Source organism: Leptosomus discolor, chromosome 22 (genome assembly GCF_034619465.1).
Source record: "Leptosomus discolor isolate bLepDis1 chromosome 22, bLepDis1.hap2, whole genome shotgun sequence".
NCBI lineage: Eukaryota > Metazoa > Chordata > Aves > Leptosomiformes > Leptosomidae > Leptosomus > Leptosomus discolor.
In genome coordinates this window covers 7,520,369-7,544,690 of record NC_141412.1, presented here as the reverse complement: position 1 = coordinate 7,544,690, position 24,322 = coordinate 7,520,369, and the positions used below count along the sequence as shown (strand labels likewise).

The 24,322-nt window shown below is 57.9% G+C and overlaps 2 protein-coding genes across 2 annotated transcripts; both read left to right on the top strand.

Annotated features, from left to right (window-relative positions):
• Positions 1-472: 472 nt before the first annotated feature.
• On the top strand, positions 473-4,885 carry TIRAP (TIR domain containing adaptor protein). Its single transcript, XM_086476979.1, has 4 exons — positions 473-499; positions 759-813; positions 3,033-3,623; positions 4,411-4,885. The coding sequence occupies exons 2-4, from the start codon at positions 807-809 to the stop codon at positions 4,452-4,454; spliced, it is 642 nt and encodes a 213-aa protein (XP_086333105.1). The 5' UTR covers positions 473-499; positions 759-806; the 3' UTR covers positions 4,455-4,885.
• Positions 4,886-5,267: 382 nt separating this feature from the next.
• On the top strand, positions 5,268-22,677 carry DCPS (decapping enzyme, scavenger). Its single transcript, XM_086476842.1, has 6 exons — positions 5,268-5,438; positions 7,432-7,600; positions 15,485-15,630; positions 18,297-18,410; positions 21,331-21,441; positions 22,349-22,677. Exons 1-6 carry the CDS (start codon positions 5,268-5,270, stop codon positions 22,613-22,615), a joined length of 978 nt encoding a protein of 325 aa, XP_086332968.1. The 3' UTR covers positions 22,616-22,677.
• The last annotated feature ends 1,645 nt before the right edge of the window (positions 22,678-24,322 follow it).

The following is a 24,322-nucleotide window of genomic DNA, read 5'->3' as shown; positions in this document are numbered from 1 at the left end:
CTGCTCCGGTGCCCCCTTCCTGCATCCCAGGTAGGCACCCCCCCCCCCCCCCCCCCCAAATTTCCCCGTTCCAGCCACGCTCTAGCTTTTTCACTCTGACTCAGCGGCGGTTCGCTTGGGGAGTGCGGTTTCCGCGGGTGCACCGGGGTCTTGCCGCCACCTCCCGTGGTCCTGTGCCGGTTTTGGGGTAGGGGAGAAGCCTCCAGCGCGACGTGGGGTGTTTTATTTCGGAAGGGACGATGCCAGTAGTGGAAAACAGCCGCGTTTGCTCCTGGAGTTTCCCCCGGCGCTGCTCCTGCGGGGGGGGTCTGGGCACCCCAAACCACGCCGGGAGGGCAGTGCTGGGGTGTGGGCACGGTGTGAGCTGGCGAAGGTTGGGCAGGGGTGCTGGGGCAGGCATTGCCCGATCCGGCTTGATCTCCCTTCCGCAGGATCCTTTCCCTGCCGCCGGGAATGAGGGTCTCTCCTGCCCGTCGGCTCTCGGCCTCGCTCGCTCCAGGTACTTATCTCCGGCGGGGGGCAGCTTGAGCTGCTCTTTCCAGCCTTGTTTGAGGTCAAAACGCTCCTTCCTGGCAAATTTTGGGGAGGCGGATGTGGGAAAATTCTACCAGGGGTGATTTTTGGGGCGGCAGGTGAGCGCCTCGGAGCTCCGTGTCCCTGGAATGACCCCCACGGAGCTCCTGGGGCTGAGGCCTGCGGGAGGGCGGTTCCTGCTCTCCTCGTTTCTCTTTTTATCCCTTTTTTTTTTCTGCTGGCAGGAGGGGTTTTGTGCCGGCGATTGGCAGCTGAACGGCGTGCTGCCCACTATGGCCGGTGAGTCCGGGCTCGGTTTGTGCTGGGAGGGGGGGGGATAAACCCTCTGTCTCCGTCCCCCACCCCACGTGGGTGCCCACAAGTGGCTCACCACGATGCGATGGCATCTGGGTGTCAGTGATAGCCGAGGTTTTGGGGGTTGAGGTGGTTTTTGAGGGGGTTCAGGCCCAGCTTTTACCACCTGGAGGTGTCCTGCCCCCACGAGGGTGCCCACAAGTGATGCGATAGCATCTGGGTGTCGGTGATAGCTGAGGTTTTCGGGGCTGGGGTGGTTTTTGGGGGGGTTCAGGCCCAGCTTTTGCCACCTTGAGGTGTCCTGCCCCCACGTGGATGCCCACAAGTGACTCACCATGATGCAATGGCATCTGAGTGTTGGTGATAGCCGAGGTTTTGGGGGTTGAGGTGGTTTTTGGGGGGGTTCAGGCCCAGCTTTTGCCACCTGGAGGTGTCCTGCCCCCACGTGGATGCCCACAAGTGACTCACCATGATGCAATGGCATCTGAGTGTTGGTGATAGCCGAGGTTTTGGGGGTTGAGGTGGTTTTTGGGGGGGTTCAGGCCCAGCTTTTGCCACCTGGAGGTGTCCTGTCCCCACAAGGGTGCCCACAAGTGATGCAATAGCATCTGCGTGTCAGTGATAGCCGAGGTTTTGGGGGTTGAGGTGGTTTTTGGGGGGGTTCAGGCCCAGCTTTTGCCACCTGAAGGTGTCCTGTCCCCACGAGAGTGCCCACAAGTGATGCAATAGCGTCTGGGTGTCAGTGATAGCTGAGGTTTTAGGGGCTGGGGTGGTTTTTGGGGGGGTTCAGGCCCAGCTTTTGCCACCTGGAGGTGTCCTGCCCCCACGAGGGTGCCCACAAGTGACTCACCACGATGCAATGGCATCTGAGTGTTGGTGATAGCCGAGGTTTTGGGGGTTGAGGTGGTTTTTGGGGGGGTTCAGGCCCAGCTTTTGCCACCTGGAGGTGTCCTGCCCCCACGAGGGTGCCCACAAGTGATGCAATAGCATCTGGGTGTCGGTGATAGCTGAGGTTTTGGGGGCTGGGGTGGTTTTTAGGGGGGTTCAGGCCCAGCTTTTGCCACCTGGAGGTGTCCTGCCCCCATGAGAGTGCCCACAAGTGATGCAATAGCATCTGGGTGTTGGTGATAGCTGAGGTTTTGGGGGCTGGGGTGAATTTTGGGGGGGTCCAGGCCCAGCTTTTACCACCTGGAGGTGTCCTGCCCCCATGAGGGTGCCCACAAGTGGCTCACCACGATGCGATGGCATCTGAGTGTTGGTGATAGCCGAGGTTTTGGGGGTTGAGGTGGATTTTGGGGGGGCTCAGGCCCAGCTTTTACCACCTGGAGGTGTCCTGTCCCCACAAGGGTGCCCAGAAGTGATGCAATAGCATCTGGGTGTCGGTGATAGCCGAGGTTTTTGGGGCTGGGGTGGATTTTGGGGGGGTTCAGGCCCAGCTTTTGCCACCTTGAGGTGTCCTGCCCCCACGTGGATGCCCACAAGTGACTCACCATGATGCAATGGCATCTGAGTGTTGGTGATAGCCGAGGTTTTGGGGGTTGAGGTGGTTTTTGGGGGGGTTCAGGCCCAGCTTTTGCCACCTGGAGGTGTCCTGCCCCCACGAGGGTGCCCACAAGTGATGCAATAGCATCTGGGTGTCGGTGATAGCCGAGGTTTTGGGGGTTGAGGTGGATTTTGGGGGGGTTCAGGCCCAGCTTTTGCCACCTGGAGGTGTCCTGCCCCCCTGAGGGTGCCCACAAGTGACTCACCATGATGTGATAGCGTCTGGGTGTCGGTGATAGCCGAGGTTTTGGGGGTTGAGGTGGTTTTTGGGGGGGTTCAGGCCCAGCTTTTGCCACCTGGAGGTGTCCTGCCCCCACGAGGGTGCCCACAAGTGATGCAATAGCATCTGGGTGTCGGTGATAGCCGAGGTTTTGGGGGTTGAGGTGGATTTTGGGGGGGTTCAGGCCCAGCTTTTGCCACCTGGAGGTGTCCTGCCCCCCTGAGGGTGCCCACAAGTGACTCACCATGATGTGATAGCGTCTGGGTGTCGGTGATAGCCGAGGTTTTGGGGGTTGAGGTGGATTTTGGGGGGGCTCAGGCCCAGCTTTTACCACCTGGAGGTGTCCTGCTGAGCTGGCAGTGCCGCACCAACCCCTTGGGAAGGCCCGGGTGGGGATGCCGGGCGCCCCCCGACCCTCACCGCGGTCCCTTCGCCTCCGCAGGCTGGCTTAGACGGCTCCTACAGAAGCCCAAGGCCCGCTCGGTGGAGAGCAGCCTCGACCCCAACCGCTCTGCTTCGTCCTCGCCTTCCTCCTCTTCCTCCTCTGCCGAGAGCTCCGGCTCCTCTCCCAGCCTGAGCTCGGCCAGGTCCATCCGCCTGGTGGACATCCGCGCCTCGGGCGGCGCCCGCTGGACCAAGAGCTACGACGTCTGCGTCTGCCACAGCGAGGTGGACCTGGAGCTGGCGGAGGAGCTGGTGTCCTACCTGGAGGGCCAACCCGAAAGCTTCCGTTGCTTCCTCCAGCTGCGGGACGCGGCGCCGGGGAGCGCGGTGGTGACGGAGCTGTGCGGCGCCGTGCGGAACAGCCACTGCTGGGTCCTGCTGGTCACCCCGGGCTTCCTCGGCGACCCCTGGTGCAAGTACCAGATGCACCAAGCGTTGGCCGAGGCGCCCATGGCCAACGGGCGCACCATCCCGGTGCTGAAGGACGTGGATCGGAAGGATTATCCGGTGGAGCTGCGGAGCCTCTACTACATCTCCGTGGCGCGGAAGGAGAGCGGCTTCAGGCAGATCAGGGACACCGTGGTGCGCTGTGAGTATGAGTTTTGGTGGCGTAGGAGCTGGGTTCTGTAAAATTCTTGGGATAGCGGGTGGTTTTTTTGGAGGGGGGTTTGTCGATGAAAGGTCGAAATCGTGACAAACTTATCTCCACCGCGGCGGGGAAGCCGGCACTTCTTTATGGCAGCGCTGGGAAGCACGAGGGGTGGCTCCTCCTGGCGTGCTTCGGAGTTACATCAAAAAATCCAGCATTTTATATCCTTTTTCTGCAAAGTCGTGGTCTTTAAGGTATTTGAACATAAGCACGCGTGTTATGCTGTTAATTTTGACGTTTACACTGATTGGTCCACCCTATTAACCAACTTCATTAGTATTCGTATAATATAATCATGGGTTATTTTACTGATCGAGACCTCTGATCTACAAATTAGGATGGGGAGGAGGTGAGGGCCTTCACCTTAAGGTTCCTTAGTTTCTCTGGTTTCATCCCGTGAGAAGACACGCCGAGAATGGGCGCTTTCACTCCCTGTCCCTGTCTCCCTGCCTCCCTGTTCTGGACAATTTCACGATGAGCAGCAGGTTCAGCTTTTGACCTTCTTCGTCAGGCAGCAGCTGTTGTTTCGGAGCATCCGTGAGGTTTTGGGTGTTTCTTACCCTCGTGTAAGCTGATTGCATTAATACAGAGGGTTAGTTATTCCTTAAAGCAATTAAGGCGTTCATGAAAAGCAATTAATTCTCAATGAAAAGTAATTATCTGTTCAAAATCCAAACTTGACGATAACAAATCGGTCGCTAACGGGGCTCATCCTCTGCCTCCGCAGACCTCCAGGAGCTGTGCCGGAGCTCCGCGAGCGGGACCGAGTAGCACCAGGAGGTGTCCCCGCGGGTGTTTCGGTGCTGCCACCGCCGGATCCCAACGCAACCGTGTCCCGACGGACCCTCGGCGGGTGCAGCTGAGCTCCTCGGACCGCACCTGGGACCCGAAGGTTTGGGAGGTCCCCGCATCCGTGGCGGGGGAGCAGAGGCTGCCACGTCCTGTGGGTGCTGCCACCCCCTCGGTGGGGACGAGGACATCCTCCGGCAGGTCCCCACACGCAAACACTAAGCTCTGACAGGGTGGTGGTGGGGGGGTGTCTTCAAAGCTTCTTGTGGCCCCCCCACCAGGCTGAGGACAGATCCTGGGGGGCTCTGCCCCCCCCCCCCCCGACCCCCAGTAAGCTGACATGGCGCCTGCCCCTGCAGGCAGGGAAAGGATGAGCATGGGTTTTGGGATGATAAAAATGCAAAAGTGTTAAATTTTGGGGGGGTTTATGTTGGTTTCTTTTAAATCTTGCGAGCGGGGAAGGAGTCCTGGGGGTGTGTGACCCCCAAAATGGCGTGGGGGGGGTGGGTGGGTGATGCTTGACCTGTGTCAAGGTGGGAGGGGGGGGTTCAGCTTTTCGCCGGGGATGGGGTCGATCCCGCCAACCCTCCTGCCCCCTCCAAGGGGAATTGGGGGTTCGGGGGGGCGGGGGCTGTCAGGGCGCCATGGGGGGGGCTATAGAGTCCCGCGGCACCGCCGCCCCGCCAGGGGGCGCGCTCCCCCCTCGCCGCGCTCCTCTCTATGGTACGGCGCGCGCGCAGCCCGGCGCCGCGCAGGCGCAGTGCGGGGTTGGAAGGGCGAAGGGGGGGGGGCGCCATGGCGGAGGGCCCGCGGTCGAAGAGGAAGAAGGAGGAGGAGGAGGAGGCGGGAACCGGGGCCGAGCCCCACGACGGAGCCGCCGCTGCTCCCTTCCCGCTGGCGGAGCTGCGGCTGCGGCGGGTGCTGCGGGAGTCGGCGCGGGACAAGGCCCTGTTCCTGCACGGGGAGGTAGGAAAAGGCCAGGCCCGGCCAGGCCCGCCGCCATTTTCCCTGCTGGGGGCTAACCCCGCCCTGTGGCGGCGAGCTCCGGGCTAGGCCCCGCCCCGCCCCGATTTAGCATGGCCCGGGGGCTCCCCGGGTTCACACCCCGGTCACCCCCACCCCGGTTTCCTCCTCTCCCGGAGGGCTCCGGCCTTTCGTTACTCAACAAAACGTGGCGCCAGATTCGCTTTTCCAGCCCGGTGGTGCCCAAATCCGGCCAAGGAGGCGGATGCTCTCGGTGGCAGCGAGCTGGAAACCTTATTTTAAACCTCAAGTTAGTTATTGATGTTTTTCTTATTAGCCTAGTTGTTGCTTTTGGTCCTGAGAAGAGGTTTTTCGTGTTTGGTGGCGTTGAGTTGCAAGGGAGATGCTAACTCTGGGGAAATCAGGGAAATTTGTAATAACTCGTGAAGTTTTATGGCCGGAGAGGCCAGCCGTGGTGTGGGAGCAGCGCTGCTGCCTCCCCTCCTGTCTCCTGGCGAGGTGCATCTGAGCAGGCGATGAGGACGGGGAAGTTTTGGGCAGCTGCTGCTTCGGTCTCGGGGCCGTGGGTTTGGTGGTCTGTGGGTAACCAAACTGGGCAAAGAGCGTGGCCGCTTTGGGAGCCCCTTTGCTCTCCCCAGGCGATGCTCAGCGAGGCCTCACCTTGTACAAGCGGGAGCGATTCGGGGGGGTGGTTCCTCGAAGCAGGGCAGCAGCACTCCCTGCCCCCCTCAAACCCCTCCAGGGTTTGCTGCTTGACCGCGGTGCAACCCGCCACGCCTGCCTCTGCCCTCTTCCTGGCCCTCCCCCAGCCTCGTGTCGATTTGGGGATATTCCAGATGAAATCGGTGATGTGGGTCAGCGGGAACGTGGCGCCGGGAGCAGCCGGGGAGGCGTGGGGGGGGGGCGGTGATGTTCTCCCCATCCCCTGCTCTCCCAGAAAAGCGCTCGTGTTCCCTGATGGGGAGCAGATTCCTGAGGGCAAACGTGCCCTTTGGTTTTGGGGGGGGGGGGGGGGGGCTGGGCTAGGGAGGGGGTTCATGTAGAAGAATCGAGGGTCTCTGCTGTGGTCCCTGTGTTGCAAATCTGCAGTGGGTAAGAAAAACTCCTCTACACAGAGTCAGATGAGTAGAGACGTCCTTTATTAACGATGCGCCCCGGGGACGTGGGATCCTTCCCCAAGATGTCCACCTGCACGTTGCAATCCACAAATATTTATACATTAAATTCATACAGATTCAGTCTATACAATGCATATTCATTATCGTCCTCCCGATGGTGGGTTCTTCTCTCGCTTCCGATGCAAATTAGCGCGCAGCCGCTGCCGTGGTCTTCTGTTGTTCCCTTGTGAGTAGGGGGTATGATTTGGGTAGGTGGTCCGCGAGTCGGAGGTCTTGACCACTCCTCGAATTGACCTTGTTTGGTCAAGGAACACGTCCTTGCTCTTGGCTTGTACCTACTTTGGTCACGATTCAAAGATTATACACGATGGGCACCATCACAAATCCTGTCTTGCAGACATCTTGGACTGCAACACGCTGTCCTTGTTTCTAACCACTAACAGATCATGGGTTAATGAATACCCCAGGCCTGGGACTTTACAGGAGGATCCTAGCAGCATTGGCAATACAGATTTTGTTTTATATTTGATCATTTATTCTATTTGAGACTGATCTACTTAAAATTATCGCTCGTCATCCTTACTGATATCTATTAATTAGAATTCTCGATATTCAAATCAGAATAAGAGGAGTAAAGGGGTTTCAGACAGCATCACTGGTCCATAACAGGTTTCAGGTTTCTCTAGTTTCTAAATCCTAATCACCTGATGAGGTTTCAAAACACACACACAGGTCTAACGTTCTAAAGCTGATGGTTTTATGCAACACCCACACGGAGGCGTTGGGGTCCTGGCCTCAGACTCTCCACCCAGCCCTGGATCCGTGTTTGCCAACGGCTTTATCCGTCCTTCTTCCAGGTGGCCAGCCCCTCAGGAGAGGGGAAGGATGCCGTGGTCATCCTGGAGAAGACCCCTTTCCAGGAGGAGAAGGTGTCGGACCTGCTGAAGAAGCACACGAGGCTGGAGCTGCGGATGCACAACGACATCTACAGCACCTACCACCTCTACCCTCCCCCGGAGCTGAGCGGTGAGCGCCCTCGAGGGGGGTGTCCTGGGGTAGGGGGGTGTCCTGAGAGGGACCAACTCGCTCCCTGGGGGCTGGGCTGCCCGTTGGGGTGCTCCTGCCAGCTCCGGAGGGGGCAGAGACACCGGCAAGTGCCGCTGCCGGTCCCAGCCGCCCCACCCCGGCGGTGGTTTGGCCGCCAGCAGCAGCCCTGGCCGAGGCTGGGAGATGGGTGGGTCGTTGTGGCGCTGAAGGGGACATCTTATTTGGGTGCTGCCTTGGTTTGACCCCCTTTGGGCAACGCTGAGCCGTGAAACGGCTGTCACTTCGTTACCTGCAACCCTCTGCCCGTGCCGTGGTTTAAGGTGAAGAAGGGCTCGGGGGGTGGGGGGTCTGACAGCTTTCCTGGGGGTTTTTTGCAGTGATGTCAGTGAATCTGGTGAGAGATTCTCTCTCCCCACGTGGTTTACCTTGAAAACAATCTCTGCAGAGCACGGGTGAGCTGCTCCTTCCAGCGTGTCACCTCCTGTGCCTTATTTCCCCTGACAGCAGGAGAGGTTTGGGCGCTGCCAACCCCGCGTGCCTGGGCTGGGTGGGCGCCTGCCCTCTGCCTTTCGAGCCTCTCCCTGCTGGTTTCACGCAGCCCGTGTTACCAAACCCGACGAACCAGCAGGTTGGAGAGCTGCAGTGGAAGGTGGAAGAGGTTCTTGTCGTGGTGGAGGGGCGTCCTGCACCGCTGGCCGCTCTTTTTGGCGGGCTGAGCCCTTCGATTTACCCCTGGGGTGTGTTTAAATTCTGGAAGCGCGGTGATTAATCGCGTGTCGCTGCTTCCGTCAGCACAGTGACAGCCCAACAGGTTTAACAGAGTCCAGATTAATCGGGGGGATTAGCCTGAAGTAAGAAGCTGCTGCAGCACAAATTAAGTTTTGGGGGGTGGTTGATGTGCCGTTTCCCGAAAATCCTCCTGGTTTCGTGCCGTTTCCCGAAAATCCTCCTGGTTTCGTGCCGTTTCCCGAAAATCCTCCTGGTTTCGTGCCGTTTCCCGAAAATCCTCCTGGTTTCGTGCCGTTTCCCGAAAATCCTCCTGGTTTCGTGCCGTTTCCCGAAAATCCTCCTGGTTTCGTGCCGTTTCCCGAAAATCCTCCTGGTTTCGTGCCGTTTCCCGAAAATCCTCCTGGTTTTGTGCCGTTTCCCGAAAATCCTCCTGGTTTTGTGCCGTTTCCCGAAAATCCTCCTGGTTTTGTGCCGTTTCCCGAAAATCCTCCTGGTTTTGTGCCGTTTCCCGAAAATCCTCCTGGTTTTGTGCCGTTTCCCGAAAATCCTCCTGGTTTTGTGCCGTTTCCCGAAAATCCTCCTGGTTTCGTGCCGTTTCCGTGGTGTAGGAGGAAGCTCTGTGTGGCTTTGGGAGCTTGTGAGTCGTGCCGAGCCCCTCTTGTCCACGAAACCAGAGGTTTCAGCGTGACAACGCCACGTTTCAACGGCAGGAAAACACGGTGGCACGTTAAAGCTCGGCTTCGGGGGGCCGGGAAGCGCCTCGCAGCGCTTCCCACGAGGTGGCATCGCAGGACTGAAATCCCCTGGGCCTCCCTCCAGCCCTGCTGGCGTTGGGATTCCTCGCAGCGCTTGGCTGGGTAACTCCTGCGTTGCTCTGAGAGCAAAATCCGTTTATTTGAGGTTTATGCCAGGCGCAAAACCCCTCGCTGGGGTGAAAAGGCTGCGAAAGGGTCGCCGGTCTCTGTCGGTGCTGTGCTGGGAACTGCTTCTTTTGAGAGGCTGGAGCGAAACCAAGTGAATCTGGGTTGAAACCAAGTGGATTTGGGTCTTTCCACGTCCCATTTCTGGGCCTTTGTTGAACTAAACCCTCGCTTGGGGGGGTTGGTGTGTCCTCTGTGCCGTGACTCTGCCCTGGGTGGCCGCGCCGCTCGTTCCACGGGCGGCTGGAACGAACGTGCTGCGCCTTTGTGCCGTTCCTCTTGCAGGTTTGAGCCTCTGGCTTCCTTCTGTTGGAGTTTATCCCTTTAACGACTTAAAAACTGGCCTTCAAAAGGCGGGTTTTGCGGAAAAATGACACCGTGGGGCGTCTGGGCTTGGCTGCGGCTGCTCTGGACGTTGGGTGGGAGACCTGGGGAGAGGAGGGGGGATTGTGGACCCCGGTGCTGCTCTCCAGGCTCCTTGGCTTCGAGCAGGGAGCAGGGAGGCTCCTTCCTTCGAAGCAATTTGGTGCCAAAAAGCTGTTTTTGTGGGCACGTTGCGTGAGCCGCTGGCGGGCAGCTGGGCTGGCACCGGAGGGAACCGTTGCGTGCGTCAAGAGGGGAAGGAAATTGCCCTTTGGAGTTGAGTCACGGCCCAAGGAGGGAGTACACGTGGGGAATGCAGCTCATAAACCTAAAACGAAGGAGAAATTTCCTGTGAGGCTGCAGATAATGTCAGAGAAATCGAGGGATCGTGTGGAGACCCAGCGAGCCCTTGCACCGTGTCTCTTGGCTGCGCGGTTAGAGAGGTCCAGGGGTTTATCTCCCGCTGCTTGCAGGTTTATGCCTGGTTAGCACGGTGCAACAGGCGTATTTTGCAGGAAAGGTCACAGTTTTTTGGCTTTAAGCACTTCCTCCGAAAAGTCCCTGGGTCGCAGTGTCACGCAGAAGAGGAATTCACCCCGGTGCTGAAGCGTGTCCCCCCCCCGCCCCAGCTTCTCGCTCTCTGAAGGTAAGAGAAACCTCTAGGCTGAGGGAGTGACGCCCCCTGCCCCAGCTTCTCGCTCCCGAAGGGTGAGAGAAACCTCTAGGCTGAGGGAATGACCCCCCCTGCCCCAGCTTCTCGCTCCCTAAGGGTGAGATAAACCTCTAGGCTGAGGGAGTGACGCCCCCTGCCCCAGCTTCTCCCTCTCTAAGGGTGAGATAAACCTCTAGGATGAGGGAGTGACGCCCCCTGCCCCAGCTTCTCGCTCTCTAAGGGTGAGATAAACCTCTAGGCTGAGGGAATGACGCCCCCTGCCCCGGCTTCTCGCTCCCAAAGGGTGAGATAAACCTCTAGGCTGAGGGAATGACGCCCCCTGCCCCAGCTTCTCGCTCCCGAAGGGTGAGAGAAACCTCTAGGCTGAGGGAATGACGCCCCCTGCCCCAGCTTCTCGCTCCCGAAGGGTGAGATAAACCTCTAGGCTGAGGGAATGACGCCCCCTGCCCCGGCTTCTCGCTCTCGAAGGGTGAGAGAAACCTCTAGGCTGAGGGAGTGACGCCCCCTGCCCCGGCTTCTCCCTCTCTAAGGGTGAGATAAACCTCTAGGCTGAGGGAATGACGCCCCCTGCCCTGGCTTCTCGCTCCCTAAGGGTGAGATAAACCTCTAGGCTGAGGGAATGACGCCCCCTGCCCCGGCTTCTCGCTCCCTAAGGGTGAGAGAAACCTCTAGGCTGAGGGAGTGACGCCCCCTGCCCCAGCTTCTCGCTCTCGAAGGGTGAGATGAACCTCCAGGCTGAGGGAATGACGCCCCCTGCCCCAGCTTCTCGCTCTCTGAAGGTAAGAGAAACCTCTAGGCTGAGGGAGTGACGCCCCCTGCCCCGGCTTCTCGCTCCCTAAGGGTGAGAGAAACCTCTAGGCTGAGGGAATCGTGACCGCAGGTGACTCGTGACGTTGGGCGCTGCCTCCTGGTCCCGCCGCTTTTTCCTCAATGCTGCCTTTGTAGTCCCCAGTCCCCGGGGGGCTCGTCCTTCAGCTGGAGTTTCTCAACGGCTGAAAGGGGAGATTTCCTTCCCCGCCTCCTCGTTCAAGTCCGTCGGATCCTGTTCTCTCCGGGGAGTCAAGCTAAGACAGGCCCCGCGCGCTGAAAGCTGGTTTTGTCTCGGGGGTGAAAGAGCCGGCGAGGCTGGGCCGGTGGCTTTGTTGGCGGGGTGAAGGCGGAGGGAGGGGAGGCCAAAAGAAACACGTTACCTGAGCGTCCTGACAAGGGGGATTTCACTCTGGTGGTGCTTAAAGAGGAGGTTTTTAGGGCTTGTGGAGACGATGCTGGTCAGAAAACGACCTCATCGGCGTCTTGGGTTGAACTGGCCTGTCGGAGGGATGCGTCGAGGCTAAAAATGGGAAAGAACGTTTGCAAACCGGCTTGGTAACGGTCAGAGTTTTGCCTGAAGGGCAACCCGAACCCCCTGAGCGCGGAGGAGGGAATTGGTGAGCGAGTTTTGCGAGGAGGAGCGGGGCGGGGGAGCGTCCCCTGGCAGAGGCGGGTGTGTGTATCTTATTTTAAGGCTGGACGTTGCCTGGGTTTAAGAGGGACCTGGAGGTGTGAGATACTGGTGGAGGGAAACCCCCCAGCTCTGGGACTCTCCCTCCCAGGGTGAGCAAGTGCTGCTTTCAAGCAGGGGAAGGATTTATTTTCCTGCTCCCAAAGGCTCGGTTGCAGAAGCCAAATGGTTCAATCGCCGCGTTCCCCGATAACATCCAGCTCCTGGTGGTGCTCACCCCCGTTTAGTCAGGAGAGCTGGCTGTTCCCAGCCAAAACCAGCCTCCTCTTGCTTGGCTGCTGAGGGATGTCGTGTTTCCCGGCACCGAAGCGGTGCTGGCGTCGCTTAGGGGCTCTCATCGCTCCTTTTAGCAGCCTTTACCCACTGGGCACGGCTGGAGCTTGTTAAAAATATCGAAAACCAAGCGATGCTCCCGAGAAATTCCGGGAGAAATGGGAGAGCCTGGAAGGAAAGCATTCAGTCATGCAGGAAGCCGTACACATCCCTGCCTTTCCCCAGCCCAAAAAGCGGCTGGTTTCAGGCAGCGAGGAGCTGGAGAAACTTGCGCGAGCTGCGCTGGGCAGACTGGTTCGTCTCCCGGCCTTTCCACGCTCCACCTGCCTCTGGGAGCGAAGAGAATTCTTTGCGTTGACACTTCAATAAAAAGCTGGAGCCTGAAGCGGGTGGGGGTGGTTTGGGGGGGGATGGCGGGAGGTATTGCCCGTGCTCTGCTCTGTTTTTTTTGGGGGGGGGGAGCTGGTAATGTGCAGATTTCCTCTTTGCCGTGGCCGTTGCTGCTCGAGCCCCCCCCAAGTCGTCTTTGGGTGACAACCAGGGGCCGGATGACCTTGGCAGGAGCCCCCAGCGGCACGCTTGGCCTCCCCTGGCGTGTGCTGGCCTCGGAGGCCGCGAGCTCTTGCAAACTTTCTCCTTTGGTGCTTTTTTTTTTTTCCCCGCTCCGTAACGAGAGCTCCAGCTGTCCGAGGCGAAGCTGCGGTCGTGGGGGGGGGGGGGGGGTGGGTTAGAACCGCGGTCGTGATCCTAAAACTGAAGAGATGTTAATGCAGCGGGGGGGGAAAAAGGGGAGGTTGTGCCTCGTTGTGCTGAGGGCTTCATCGAAGGAGGTGCCTGACCGTGGGAAGGCAGCGCGGAGCTGGATGCAGCAGGAGAAGAGGCTGCGGGGCAGGGGCGGGGGGGGAGCAGGGGGTACCGCGTTTCGTCCTCTCCTCCTGGCGACAGCTGCGCCTTCAGCCCTTTTTTTTTTTTCTCCATCAGTTCCTCGAGTTGTGGTTTTGTCTCTTTGTGTCTTGGGTTGCTTTTTGACTCTTGTTTTTAGCAGAAAAAGGAAGAAGTCGGGTTTGTTTCTAGTCCGTCTGCGCTTGCTTTTCTCCTGGGCAGGGAAACAGCGGTGCGGCGCGTCCCCTCCGGCGCCCTTCGCAGGGTGAGCTGCCTGATCGCTTGTTCTTCCCCTCTGCCTCCTGCTCAGCCGGGTTCCTTCAATTAAACCTTTTTTTTTTTAATAACCTCCAGTTAATGGATGGTCAATCCTGACTTCCAGAATAAACCACAGGCGTTCCGTGGCGTCCTGGAACACGCTGGCTGACGGGAGCAGAGACAATCCCTGACCCTTCAGCGAGCGCAAAACCCCACACCACGTGTCCAACAGTTCCTTATCCCCGTTTCCAGGCCAGGGTAGGTTTTGGCTGCCCCTCGGTGACGCCCGAACGCCCGTGGAGTCTGCCACGAGCAGGGCGGCTTTGAAATGGAGCACGACCGCTCGCCGGCGACGGAAAGATTTGGTGGTGAGGCCGGTCTCACCGTGGAGGTTTCCTGCGGCGGAGCCCGGCCTTTGGTGGGACTTGGCGTCCTTGGGCAGGCTCCTGAGGATAGTTGGGCTCCGAGCACTTATCCAACAGCTTCTCTGGCCGTGGTGATTGACGGTAATTAGCGTTGCTGGGGCGTTTCGGGGTTGATGAGACATCTAGAAGGGAAATAATCCTTAGTGAACCGCAGCCTCTCCCCCATCTCCTCTTCCAAACATCTGCTGCTCAACCGCAGCTGCACATTAAGGATTTCTCTGATTTTTTTTTTTTTTTTTTTAAGGCTTTAAAGTATCCAAAGTGACTCTCCCCACTGTGAGCAGTACTGGGGAGGTCCTGGGGGAGCTGCGAAGGGTCCTCTGCAGCCCCATCCCAGGCAGCGCACGGGTTGTGGTTTTGTCACCACCCGCAGCGTGTGTGGGGGGGTTTTCTCCTGTCCCTGCCCTTGTTTTGGGGCGTAAAGTTGAATTGTGGGAGTTTCAGCCTGAGGCTGGGCGTGCTATTTACTTATCTTTTGCCTTTTGGGTTTCTCCCCAGTGCTGTGCTTTGGTCTTTTTAAGTGAGGAGTGGAGGAGCTATAGGCTTTTTTTTTGTGTGTGTGTGTGTGTGCTGTTACGTCATCCCACGAGAAGCGCTAATCAAGTCCTGGAAAACAACCTTGTTTGAACATGTGTATGGTGGGAATGGGACCAGACTGCCCTTGTGGTTTGCATTTTCATATTTCGTGTTACCAGCATTTTCCTGTGGATTTCGTGAAGCTGGGTTTGGCGTGAAATGAAAGGGCAGAGTCTCCCAGCTTGCGCAGCGCCGACCTTAAAAAAAACCACCTAGAAACAAGAAAACTAAAAAAAAACCCCACCCAAACCACCCTAAATCCTGGCTTTAGGAACAAATAGATATTTATAGTCAGTGTCTGGCTAGTGCTTCGTGCTTTCTACACGTATATACACGAGTGTTTGGTGCCCTGGTGAGCGTGCAGCCCGTGTTTTCGTGGCCGTGGCAGACCTTGGGGCCCAAGCTGCAGCGTTTGCGGCGCCCCAGCCGATCTGCTCGGGGTCTGTCCGGGCTCGTGGGGTTTTTCTCCTTCCCACGTGAAGCTCTAGAGCAGCTCTGCCTTCGGGGGGGGGGAAGGCAGAGGCACTGCTGGTGCCCTTGGGGTTGGGGCAGGCTCTGTCACGCGGCTCATCTTGGCCGAAGAGGGATATTTTCCGAGCGTTTCGCTGCTGGGTGTGAGGTTTTGCCGCCGGCTTGGCGAGGTGGGTGTCTTGAGCGCCCCAGAAATGAAGCAGCAAAGTTGGTTTTTTTTATAAACAGAAATTGGTTTTGTGAAGGGCTGAGCGCTCTTCGTGGGCCGGCTGGCGCGGGGCAATCACCCGGCCCTCTCCCTTCAGATCATCCTGGACCCGTCAGCCCGCGGTGGTTGCTCCGGGTCCGTCCCTCCGCCCTCGAGGCCGAGCATCCTGATGGCTGGGAGCTCCTGGGAAGGAGCTGCTCCTCCTGCCGGCCCCGCTTCTCCCAGCTTCGGATTCGAGGAGGAGGCAGACGCCTCTCTGGCCCCGGTTGTTGACTGCATGTAAACTCCAGCTCTGCCCTGATGTTGCTGATATCCCTGCAAGAGCCAGTGTGTGTGTGGGGGGAAAAACCCTTTCGGACAAACCTGGCCTGGAAAGACAAGCCCTGGCTGTGGTGTCGGCCTTGAGGAAAGCGGGGAGGTTCAAACACTTGTTTGTTTTCCCCGTCCCTTCTCGCCCACCCCGCTGGTTTGGCGCTATCTCTTCAAAAACCTTTGTTGGAAGAGGGAACAGATGGATGGGAGGCTGAAGGAAGCAACGTGGGTTTCATCTGTGGCAATAACTCAGTCAACCTGTCTGTTCCCAGAGATCAAAACCACCGTGGTGTACCCCGCCACGGAGAAGCACCTGCAGAAATACCTCCGTCAAGAAGTGCACCTCCTCCGTGAGACCTGGGAGGATTACAGGAACGTAACGCTGCCCTTCATCCAGTCCCAGAGCTTCAGCATCCAGGTACTCTCCTGCTTCCCCGCTGCAGAGACTGTCCTCGTGCTTCTGTCCTCTGGGGCGTCCTTCTCCAGCTTTGCAGAAAACCCCTTGCCTTGGAGACGTACCCAGAGTTGCGTTTTCCGAGGGTTTTGGAGACTTTCTGTCCCTCCTCCTTTCCGAGGGTGGCTCCCTGGGCTTTTTGGGAGTCTCTGGGGTGCTGTGGAAATGGGAAGGCCCGGATTGCTCGTGGGTTCCAGCGTTGCCGCTCGCTCCTCGGGCTTTGCCTACAGCTCCTCTGCCGTTCAGCCCTTCGGTCCATCTTCCCAAGCTGTACTTGTCGTGCCCTTCTTGCCCCAAACACCAGCCATGGAGGGGGTTTGGGTTTTTTTTCCTGGTTTAAATCCTTTTTTGACCATTCCCTTTCTCCTTTAGAGACCAAAGGGATGCAAGGCTGTAGGGACCAGGGCTCGCTGTGGCGTTGTCAGTCTTCTCCTCGCTCGCAGAGGAGGGTGAATCCCGCTTTCTGCCACTCGTACCAGCAGGCACCTTGCTCGGTCACCCCTCACCCACCTGCTTTTCTTTGCTCCACCGTTCAGCTTTCTCACCAGTACCCAGCCTACAACATACAGGCGGCATTTATTAGCTGGAGAAAGACAAGAGCATGTTTTTTCCCCCAGACAACAACCTGCCCAAATGTTTTCCCGGTGTTTCTGCTCCGAATTCTGTCAAGTTTCCTGGTGTAGCAGCTGGAAAGAGCTCTCCCTCTCTGCCTCTTCCACCCAGACGCTCGTGAGCTGATTTCTGTGCGTGGAAACATGTTCCTGGTGACCATCAGGAGCATGTGCTGAGAAATCCTTGACCTCTGTGGTTTGATAATGTCAGTTCCTGGCTTTATCTGGTGGGTTTTAACGAGCAGAAGGGGAAATGTGAAGGGTAACGGAGATATTGGGGGACTACAGAGGCGTCTCTGTTTCCCGCTGGAGGATGCAAAGCGTGGGTGCTTTCAGTATAATGCTTGTATTGTGGTGCCAGTCTCTGGACATGTGTTGTCCTCGCTGGGCTTGTGCTGGAAACAGCAAGAGCAGTCAGCTGATGCCCTGCCCCTCCTATGAGGCAGCGTGGGGTTTAAAATTCAGCTCATCTGATCGGTGAACTTCTTGAGGGCACCGAGAGCTTGGCCCTTGTGAAAAGAGCAGGCAAAAAACCACCAAAAAACACCCGCCAAACCAACCGAAAAAGGGCAAACTTTCGTTTCCCGCTGAGCTTCCTGCCCTGCTTTTCTGCCAGGGTCACGGAGCACAGCGATCTTGTCCTGCGCTTTCCAGAATCGCTGCGAGGATCTAATCTTCTCTAAGAGGTGGTTGCTAAGATGAAAAGGCCAGAAATTTAAGCAAAAAACCCCAAAAACCCCACTGATCAAGGGAGGAGAGGTTGGGTTCTCCCTAAGGAGATATTCAGGTCAGTTGACAATAATCCTAAGCCTTGATTAGATTAATTAAACTCTTGACAGAGTTCCCCGAAAGGGCTGGCTTGGCAGTCCCAATAGTTAAGCTAGAGCGTTTTGGAGGGGTAAAGGAGGATGCTGGAGCTCAGGCTGGGAGCCAGGAGAAGCGAAGGTGCTTTCCACTGGTCTTACCCTGTTGCTTATCCCTGGTTTTTTTTCCATGTTGTAGCTGAAACTCTGCTCTGGACGGTGCTTTGTTTGGAAGGAGGAGCATGGGGGGGGTAACCAGAGCGGGGGTTAGTTACGGGCAGTCTGGAGCTTTTAAGTCCAGAAGAAGAGCAGCGAGCTGCTTTCTCATCAGCCAGGAAACCAAGAGGTGGGCATTGCCCAAAAAAACCCACGGACCTTTCGCCTTTGGCGAGCGCTGGCTGCCAGCGGCCAGAGCCACTTCCAACCTCAGCCTGCTCCTTCCTTTTGGAACGGCGGGGGGGGGGGGGGGGGGGGGAACTTCCCACACCCAATTGTCACGGTTTTGGGGCCGCCTGGGAGGTCAAAAAGGTGCAACGAGCCCCGTGGTGCTGCGAGAGGCGTCTGCTGAGCCCCGCAGGAGCTGGTTTCCACCCCTGCCCGCCCCGCCGGGGTCTGGCTTGTGCTGCCTGAGGGCTGAGGGAGCACGGAGGAGGAGGAGGAGGAGGAGGAGGAGGGCTGCTGCTGCCCCTGGGGGGGTTTTCGTGCTTGCAGCAGCTCCATCTCCAGCCCCGTGAAGCAGCCAGGTCTGGTTTATCGCTAGACACCATCGGGGAGAATTATCTCCAAATCCTCTTAGGGGCAAATGCAACTCTTTCTACACTGAGCTAAACCATCCCAGTTCGATAGCTCCTCTCCAGCTGTGGCCAGTTCTTAGGGCTTGAGAGGAAAACAAAAATCCCTGGATAACTGAGCGAGCCGGCGGGGCAGTGCCACGCAGCGGGGTCGGGAACGGGAGGGATAGCTTTTCACTGAAGTGCTCATAATAGCCTGGAGTTTGTTGTTGGAGTGTTTTATGGATAATTAACTACAAATGTTACCAGCTATGAAATTATTTGGTCATCTTAAAATCAAGTCCTTTTTTTTTTATATGTTCTCCAGGGAATGTGCACTAATCTCTGAGCTTGGGCTAAATGTGCCTGAGGTTTTGTGTTGTTTTTTTCTTTCTTTTTTTTTTTTTTTCCCCTGTTGGTTTATGAATTGTGCATTTCTCTTTCAGTGGGTGTATAATATCCTGGAGAAGAAAGCCGAGGCCGATCGGATCATCCATGAAAACCCAGATCCTTGCAATGGCTTTGTTCTAGTTCCAGATTTTAAGTGGGATCAAAACCAGGTTCGTTCGCTCCTCTTCTTGGGAAGGGAATCCAGAGGAAATGTCCACTTCGGTGCTCCCAAGGGAATTTTTGACAGGGGTCTGCGTCCTTCCTGTTCACGCTGTCGTGAAGGGATGATATTGCCAGGGCCCTTTATCACGGGCTGATTGCAGACGCTGCAAACCACAGGCTGTTCTCGCTGCTGCTGCTGGGGGATTTATTTATTAGCCTCGCTTTCTCTTTCCTGGGTCAGCCCCAATGTTGTCGGGATGTGTTTGAACCCAAATCCCGCGGGGTGTGTGCTCCCGCCGAACTCTTCTTCGGGCAAACCGGGCAGTTGCCTTGTCCTTTGGCTGCGGCAAACCCTCCTCCACGGCAAACCCTCCTCCACGCAGTATTAAACCACTTGGTCCGTAACTTCGGAGCAGCTCCTTGACCCCTCGTGGGGGTGGCCGCTCGTTGAAACCCAGAGGTTTTGAAGCCCAGGCTGTAATCCGAAATTGAGGGGCTCTTGATTGCCTCGGGGGCTCCCTTTGGTGCTGTGCTTCCTGGGGTGTGCCTGGGGAGGCGAAACTCCCCACGTGCACCCCTTGAAGTCGGTGGAGCAAAAAAAAAACAAGTCCCCTTCGTGTTTCTGATCCTCATAACGCTTCTGCAGGTGGCGGGGGGGGGGGAAGGTTGCTGTATGATTAACGCTAAAAAATGGGAACTAAAACCGAAGAAAAATGGCATGTGAGCCTGCTCGGGGGCCGGCGGCCCGGCGTTGGGGGCCGGCGGCCCGGCGTTGGGGGCCGGCGGCCCGGCGTTGGGGGCCGGCGGCCCGGCGTTGGGGGCCGGCGGCCCGGCGTTGGGGGCCGGCGGCCCGGCGTTGGGGGCGCTGCGAAGCAGGGTTGTGGTGGTGCTTACGGCACCCTGCCTTGTTGGGCGCCCTTTGCTTTCAGGGTTGGCAACATTTGGGGATCCTAAAAAGCGCCGAACTTCTCCTTGCTTTGGGCAAAACCTCGCTGTAAAGCCTCCCTCGCCGCAACCGAGCCTGGCAGCTCACGCCAGGAGGTGGATGGGCTGAAAGTTGGGCTCTAGCTTTCTCCGGAGACCTGGTGTGTCCCCATCTTGCGGCTAAGCGTGGGCGGGGAGCGCTGGCGTGGATTTGGCTTTCGGGGAGGTTTCCCCACGCTCCTCTTGGTGTGCTGAACGGGGTCTGCTTGATTCCGTCATCCCCGGGGCTAGCCGGGACCTTCGCCTTGCCGCCCCGTTCCCAGCGTCCCAGCAAGGGCTGCCACCTGCCTCTGAGCCGCGGAATTCCCTCTTGGCTGCGGGTGACGCCGATCCTGGCTGCCCGCGAGCGCCGCTCCCCTCCTCCCTGTCCCACCCCACAGGCCGAATTAAATTTGGGAAGCGAGACGGGGCTCCCAGCGGGACTCTCCGAGCCTCCCCTTCACACGTCCCTTCAGCAGCGCTGCCGTCCCCTAACTTAGCCCCTCGCCCACTCCTGCGGCGAATTCCCCTGCCGTTCCCCCACGCCGGTGGGCGGGAGATCCCTCCTTTGCACCCCAAAATCGGCCCGTTTGCTGCCGCCCTCAGCCCACCCTGCTGCTCAAGCTTGATAGTGGTTTCAGTTGGTTTTTTTTTCTTGTGTGTTTGTTTTTTTATATCCTTTTTGGTGCGGGTTTCCCCCCCCCCCGCTTCGGCGTTGGTTTCAAAGCCCCAGGAGCCCTGAGGCGTTGCCTGAAACGATGCCCAGCGTGACATCATTCAGGGCCTTTTTAGCAACAGGCTTATTTGTTTCAAACAGCAACGTGCAGATGTTGTTCTAAGGAGAAGAGACGTTTGTTTTTCCTCCTGCCAGCCAGCCCTCATCCAAAGGGGAAAAAGCTGATACGCCGTCTTTTTCCGGAGCTGGGCGCAGGCCGCCTGGGGAATCAAACCCGACCCACGAGCATCGCCGTGCTGGGTGCGAACGGCAGCTTCGTGTTTCGAGAGCCCTGAGACAAAAGTCCTCGGAGCATCTTTTGGCACCAGCATCTGTTTTCCGAACAGCCAGATGGGTTTCTCGTGGCCCTGGGTCTCAAATATCTAAACCCTTCGCTTTGCAGTGCAGCTGAGCTGAAGGAGACGGGGATTCTTGGGGGGGTTTTTTAGGGTTTTTTTAAAGGGTCATGATCCACAACCCTACATCTTGTTAAACGTCGAATGCGGTGAGCGCTTCAGGTCTGGCTGGGAGCTGCTGAACGGCCGCATTTCCCTGCGCTGGCGTTGTCCAGTGACCAATTAGGTCTTAAAAATAATTGTTTATAGAACTGGTGTGACTGGAAAGCGGCCGGCTCTTTGCACAGTGGAAATATAGGAAGCTTTTTCACTCGGGGAGGGTGAAAAAAAAAAATCTACAGTTGCAGTTTTGGCCGCTGTGATTCACTGTAAATCCTCGTCTGAGCGTGGAGATAAACCATTCGCTTGCTCTGCAGAAAAGGCGCCTGGGGGTGGCTGGCAGACCCCGCGGCCTCCTGGGCTTGGGCCTCAGTTTCCCTTCCCCCCCCCCCCCTGTAGCTGGGGTGGGTGGCTGCGCCTTTGCTGCCAGGCTCGGTCTGGTTTCGAGCCGTTCTGGGAGATGCTGGGAATGCGCAAGGGCTGTGTTTGCGGTCAAAAAAAGAGTCCATCGGTGGCTCTGCCCTTAGAGCTGAGGAGATCTTTGTGATCCTGCTCTTCTGTCGATTTGGGGTGAAGCTCTCCTCTTCTGGACGAATCCCAGTTTGTCCAGAAATGGTGCTTTGTGGGTGAGCATGCCTCATACTGGGAGACTTATCCCGGATTCGACCCAGCTTTTGGGTGTGGGTTAAACGCTTTGGCAGGTCGCCCTGGAAAGCTGCGTTGGGACTGAAGTGCTCCTACCTCTGCTCTTCCTCTGGTCGCCTTCATCACCGTCCTCCCTCTTCCTCTCTGCAGCTGGATGACCTCTACCTCGTCGCCCTCGTTCACCCCCGGGGGGTCAAGTCGCTTCGGGACCTCACCGCCGAGCACCTCCCGCTGCTGAGGAACGTCTTGCGGGAAGGCCAGGTGAGCCTGAGGCGGGTCTGGCGCCGAGAGCACGGCCGGCCTGCCTGCTGCGGGGTTGCTGCCCGCCCCACGGCGTCTTTGGGCGGGGGGACACACCCCCACAGCTGGGAGACATCACCAACCGGGGTCCCGCTGCCCTCTCTCTCGCGTCTTTCCCGGGAGACCCCGCTCCCCGCCTCAACGCCGTGCCGCTTCCAGGCGTTTCGGGGCGGGGGGGGGGGATGCTCGGTGAGCAGCGAGCTCCAGCAGTCGAGCCCGCTCCCTCCCCCTCACCGATTACCACCTTCCCAACCCCTTCACCGTTTTCACCGGCCGATGAGGTGGGGTTTTGGTTTTTTTTTTATCCCAGCCCCGTGGCGGGGCGCGCTCGGTCGGTGGCCGCGCGATTTCCTTCGCTGCCTCAGAAATTTGGGAAGTTATTTGCGCCGGGGAAAGCGGAGATGAGTTAAGAGATTAGCCAGGGGATCGCAGCGAGCCTGCCCAGCGTGCCCCAGTTGGCTGGTGCTGTTGATAGCTCTAATGACACCGGCTGGGAACAGGATCCCCCGTCACCTGCCGAGCGAGCCGGAGCGATAAGGGAGGAAAGGGAAAAACGAGCCAAGTGGAGAGCGCGCGGCCCGTCGTGGAGGGGGAGAAAAGCGGGGGCAGCCCGAAGCTCCATCCCTGCGGAGAGGCTGGAACGGAGGATTGGGGCGGGGGGGGGGAAGAGCAGCCCTGCCCTTCCCACCTTCCCCCTCTCCCTCGCTGTGAGGAAGCAGAACTCCTGCTCTCCGGGGACGCTCCGCTCCGTCCGCCGCAAGGTCGGTCTGGCCGCGCGCTGCCGGCCCCCAGCCGCCCCCTGCCCTCGCTGCGTGTTGCTTGTCCTGACCTTTTCGGGGGGGTTGGTGTGGTTTTTTTGTCTCTTCAGGAGGCCATAGCGAAGCGTTTCGGGGTGCCTGGCTCCCAGCTGCGGATCTACCTGCACTACCAACCCTCCTACTACCACCTGCACGTGCATTTCACCGCCCTGGGCTACGAGGCGCCGGGCAGCTCGGTCGAGAGAGCCCACCTCCTGGCAGACGTCATCGACAACCTGGCCACGGACTCCCTCTACTACCAGAAACGGGCTTTGACGTTCGCCCTTCGGGCTGACGAACTTCTGTTCAAGAAATTCCAGGAGGCAGGAAGAGTGTGAGCTGGCAGAGGCGCTTTTGTATCTTTTTATCTTTAATAAATGCCCATTTTCAGGGTTTTTTTAATGGTTGTGATGCGTTTATTTTTTTTAAACTCCGATTTTGGTACAAATTGAGGCTGGCAGCCCATTGCTATGGAAATCACGTCTTCTCAAGTCAATTAAAACACTAATTAACCCCCTTTTCAGCGTGCTGCTTTTTGCCGGGGTCGTAGCACCGGCCTGGGGCGCAGCGAGCGGAGGCGTTTGGGTGGAGGAGCGTCCTGTGTGTGGCCATCTCCACCCAAAAAGACAACCCCTGCCACCAACTGTCACCCCAAAGCGGGGAGCAGGCGGCCGGAGGGGTCTGAGAAAACCCCCTTGTCCTCAGAAAGCTTCACTTTTTTTTCCCTATGAATTTACCCCTGGGAGGGGGATTGCAGCTTTCCTGGGACAGGGAGGGATTTCTCCCTCTAAAGGGAATGATTAACCCCAGTCCTTGCCCCTCCTTGCTGGCCAGCTGCTGTGGAAGGCTCTGTGCCTGCTGCTTCATCACCTCTACCTTGCTAATTATTCCTATCTGGCTTAAAGGAGCTCGTTTAAAAGAGCAGCCCCTCCCTGACACAGGCTTCTGCAAGGATTCCTCACCACCCTCATTTAAAAAAAAACACCAAAAAACCCCAAAAAAACCCTAAAATAAGCAATGCTGCTCTTCCTTCTGCCAAGGGGGTGGCAGGGCAGCGCCCTAAATCCCTTCCTGCAGCTGGAGGGTCCCGGCAGAGGCGCCTCCCCAGACCTTTGCTGCCACTTTCCAGCTCTGGGGAGGTTTTTCTTCCTCTTTGGGTGAGATACCAGCTCCTTCCTCACCCCTTGGCTCCGTTTAAATACTCCTCATGCCCTGTCCTGGCTGAGAGCTGATGTTTTGGTGGTAAAAAAAAAAACGATTTCCAGGTACAGAGAGAGGCTGGATCTGCCGCTTCAGCCGCCTGTTCCCCCGTGTCGTCTCCGCTGGACGCCAACCTCTGAAAACTTCATGAGTTCTTGCTGCCAAAACGGGCTCTGGTGTCGGGTCGGCCCAGGGATGTAACTGGAGGAATCCTCTTGCTGGCTACCCCAGTTCTTTCCTCCTTTCAACGCACTGGGCTCTAAAAGGGGGGTTGGTTTTTTTTTTTTCATGCTAGGGGGAAAAAACCCCTGTGATTTGTTGTTGGCGGGGGCGGCTCGGTGCGGCGGAGCCGGCCGGATCGCAAGTGGCGGCATCAGAGATGCCGAGGGCTTTGTTTGGCTCATCCCATGAATAAATATTCGGGTCAGGGGGTTCCCTGGTACCTCTTAGCAGCAGGGAGAGGCAGAGCACCTGGCTGCAGCCACCTCTTCCTTCCTGCCCTGCCGAAATGCAAAGGGTGGTGAGAAAGCTGGGGTCGTCGCCGAGGGGAGTCCTTTTCCCCCTTGTTTTAGGGGAGTCCTTTTCCCCCTTGTTTTAGGGGAGTCCTTTTCCCCCTTGTTTTAGGGGAGTCCTTTTCCCCCTTGTTTTAGGGGAGTCCTTTTCCCCCTTGTTTTAGGGGAGTCCTTTTCCCCCTTGTTTCAGGTCTCCCCACCTGAGCAGAGCATATCTGGGGCATGAGGTTGATTTAGGAGCTGGGGAGCTGCTGTAGGGGTGGATCTGATCGGGGTGCTGGCCCGTCCCCTGGCTCCCTGCATCCCTCGGGGGTTTTAAGTTGCGAAGGGAAA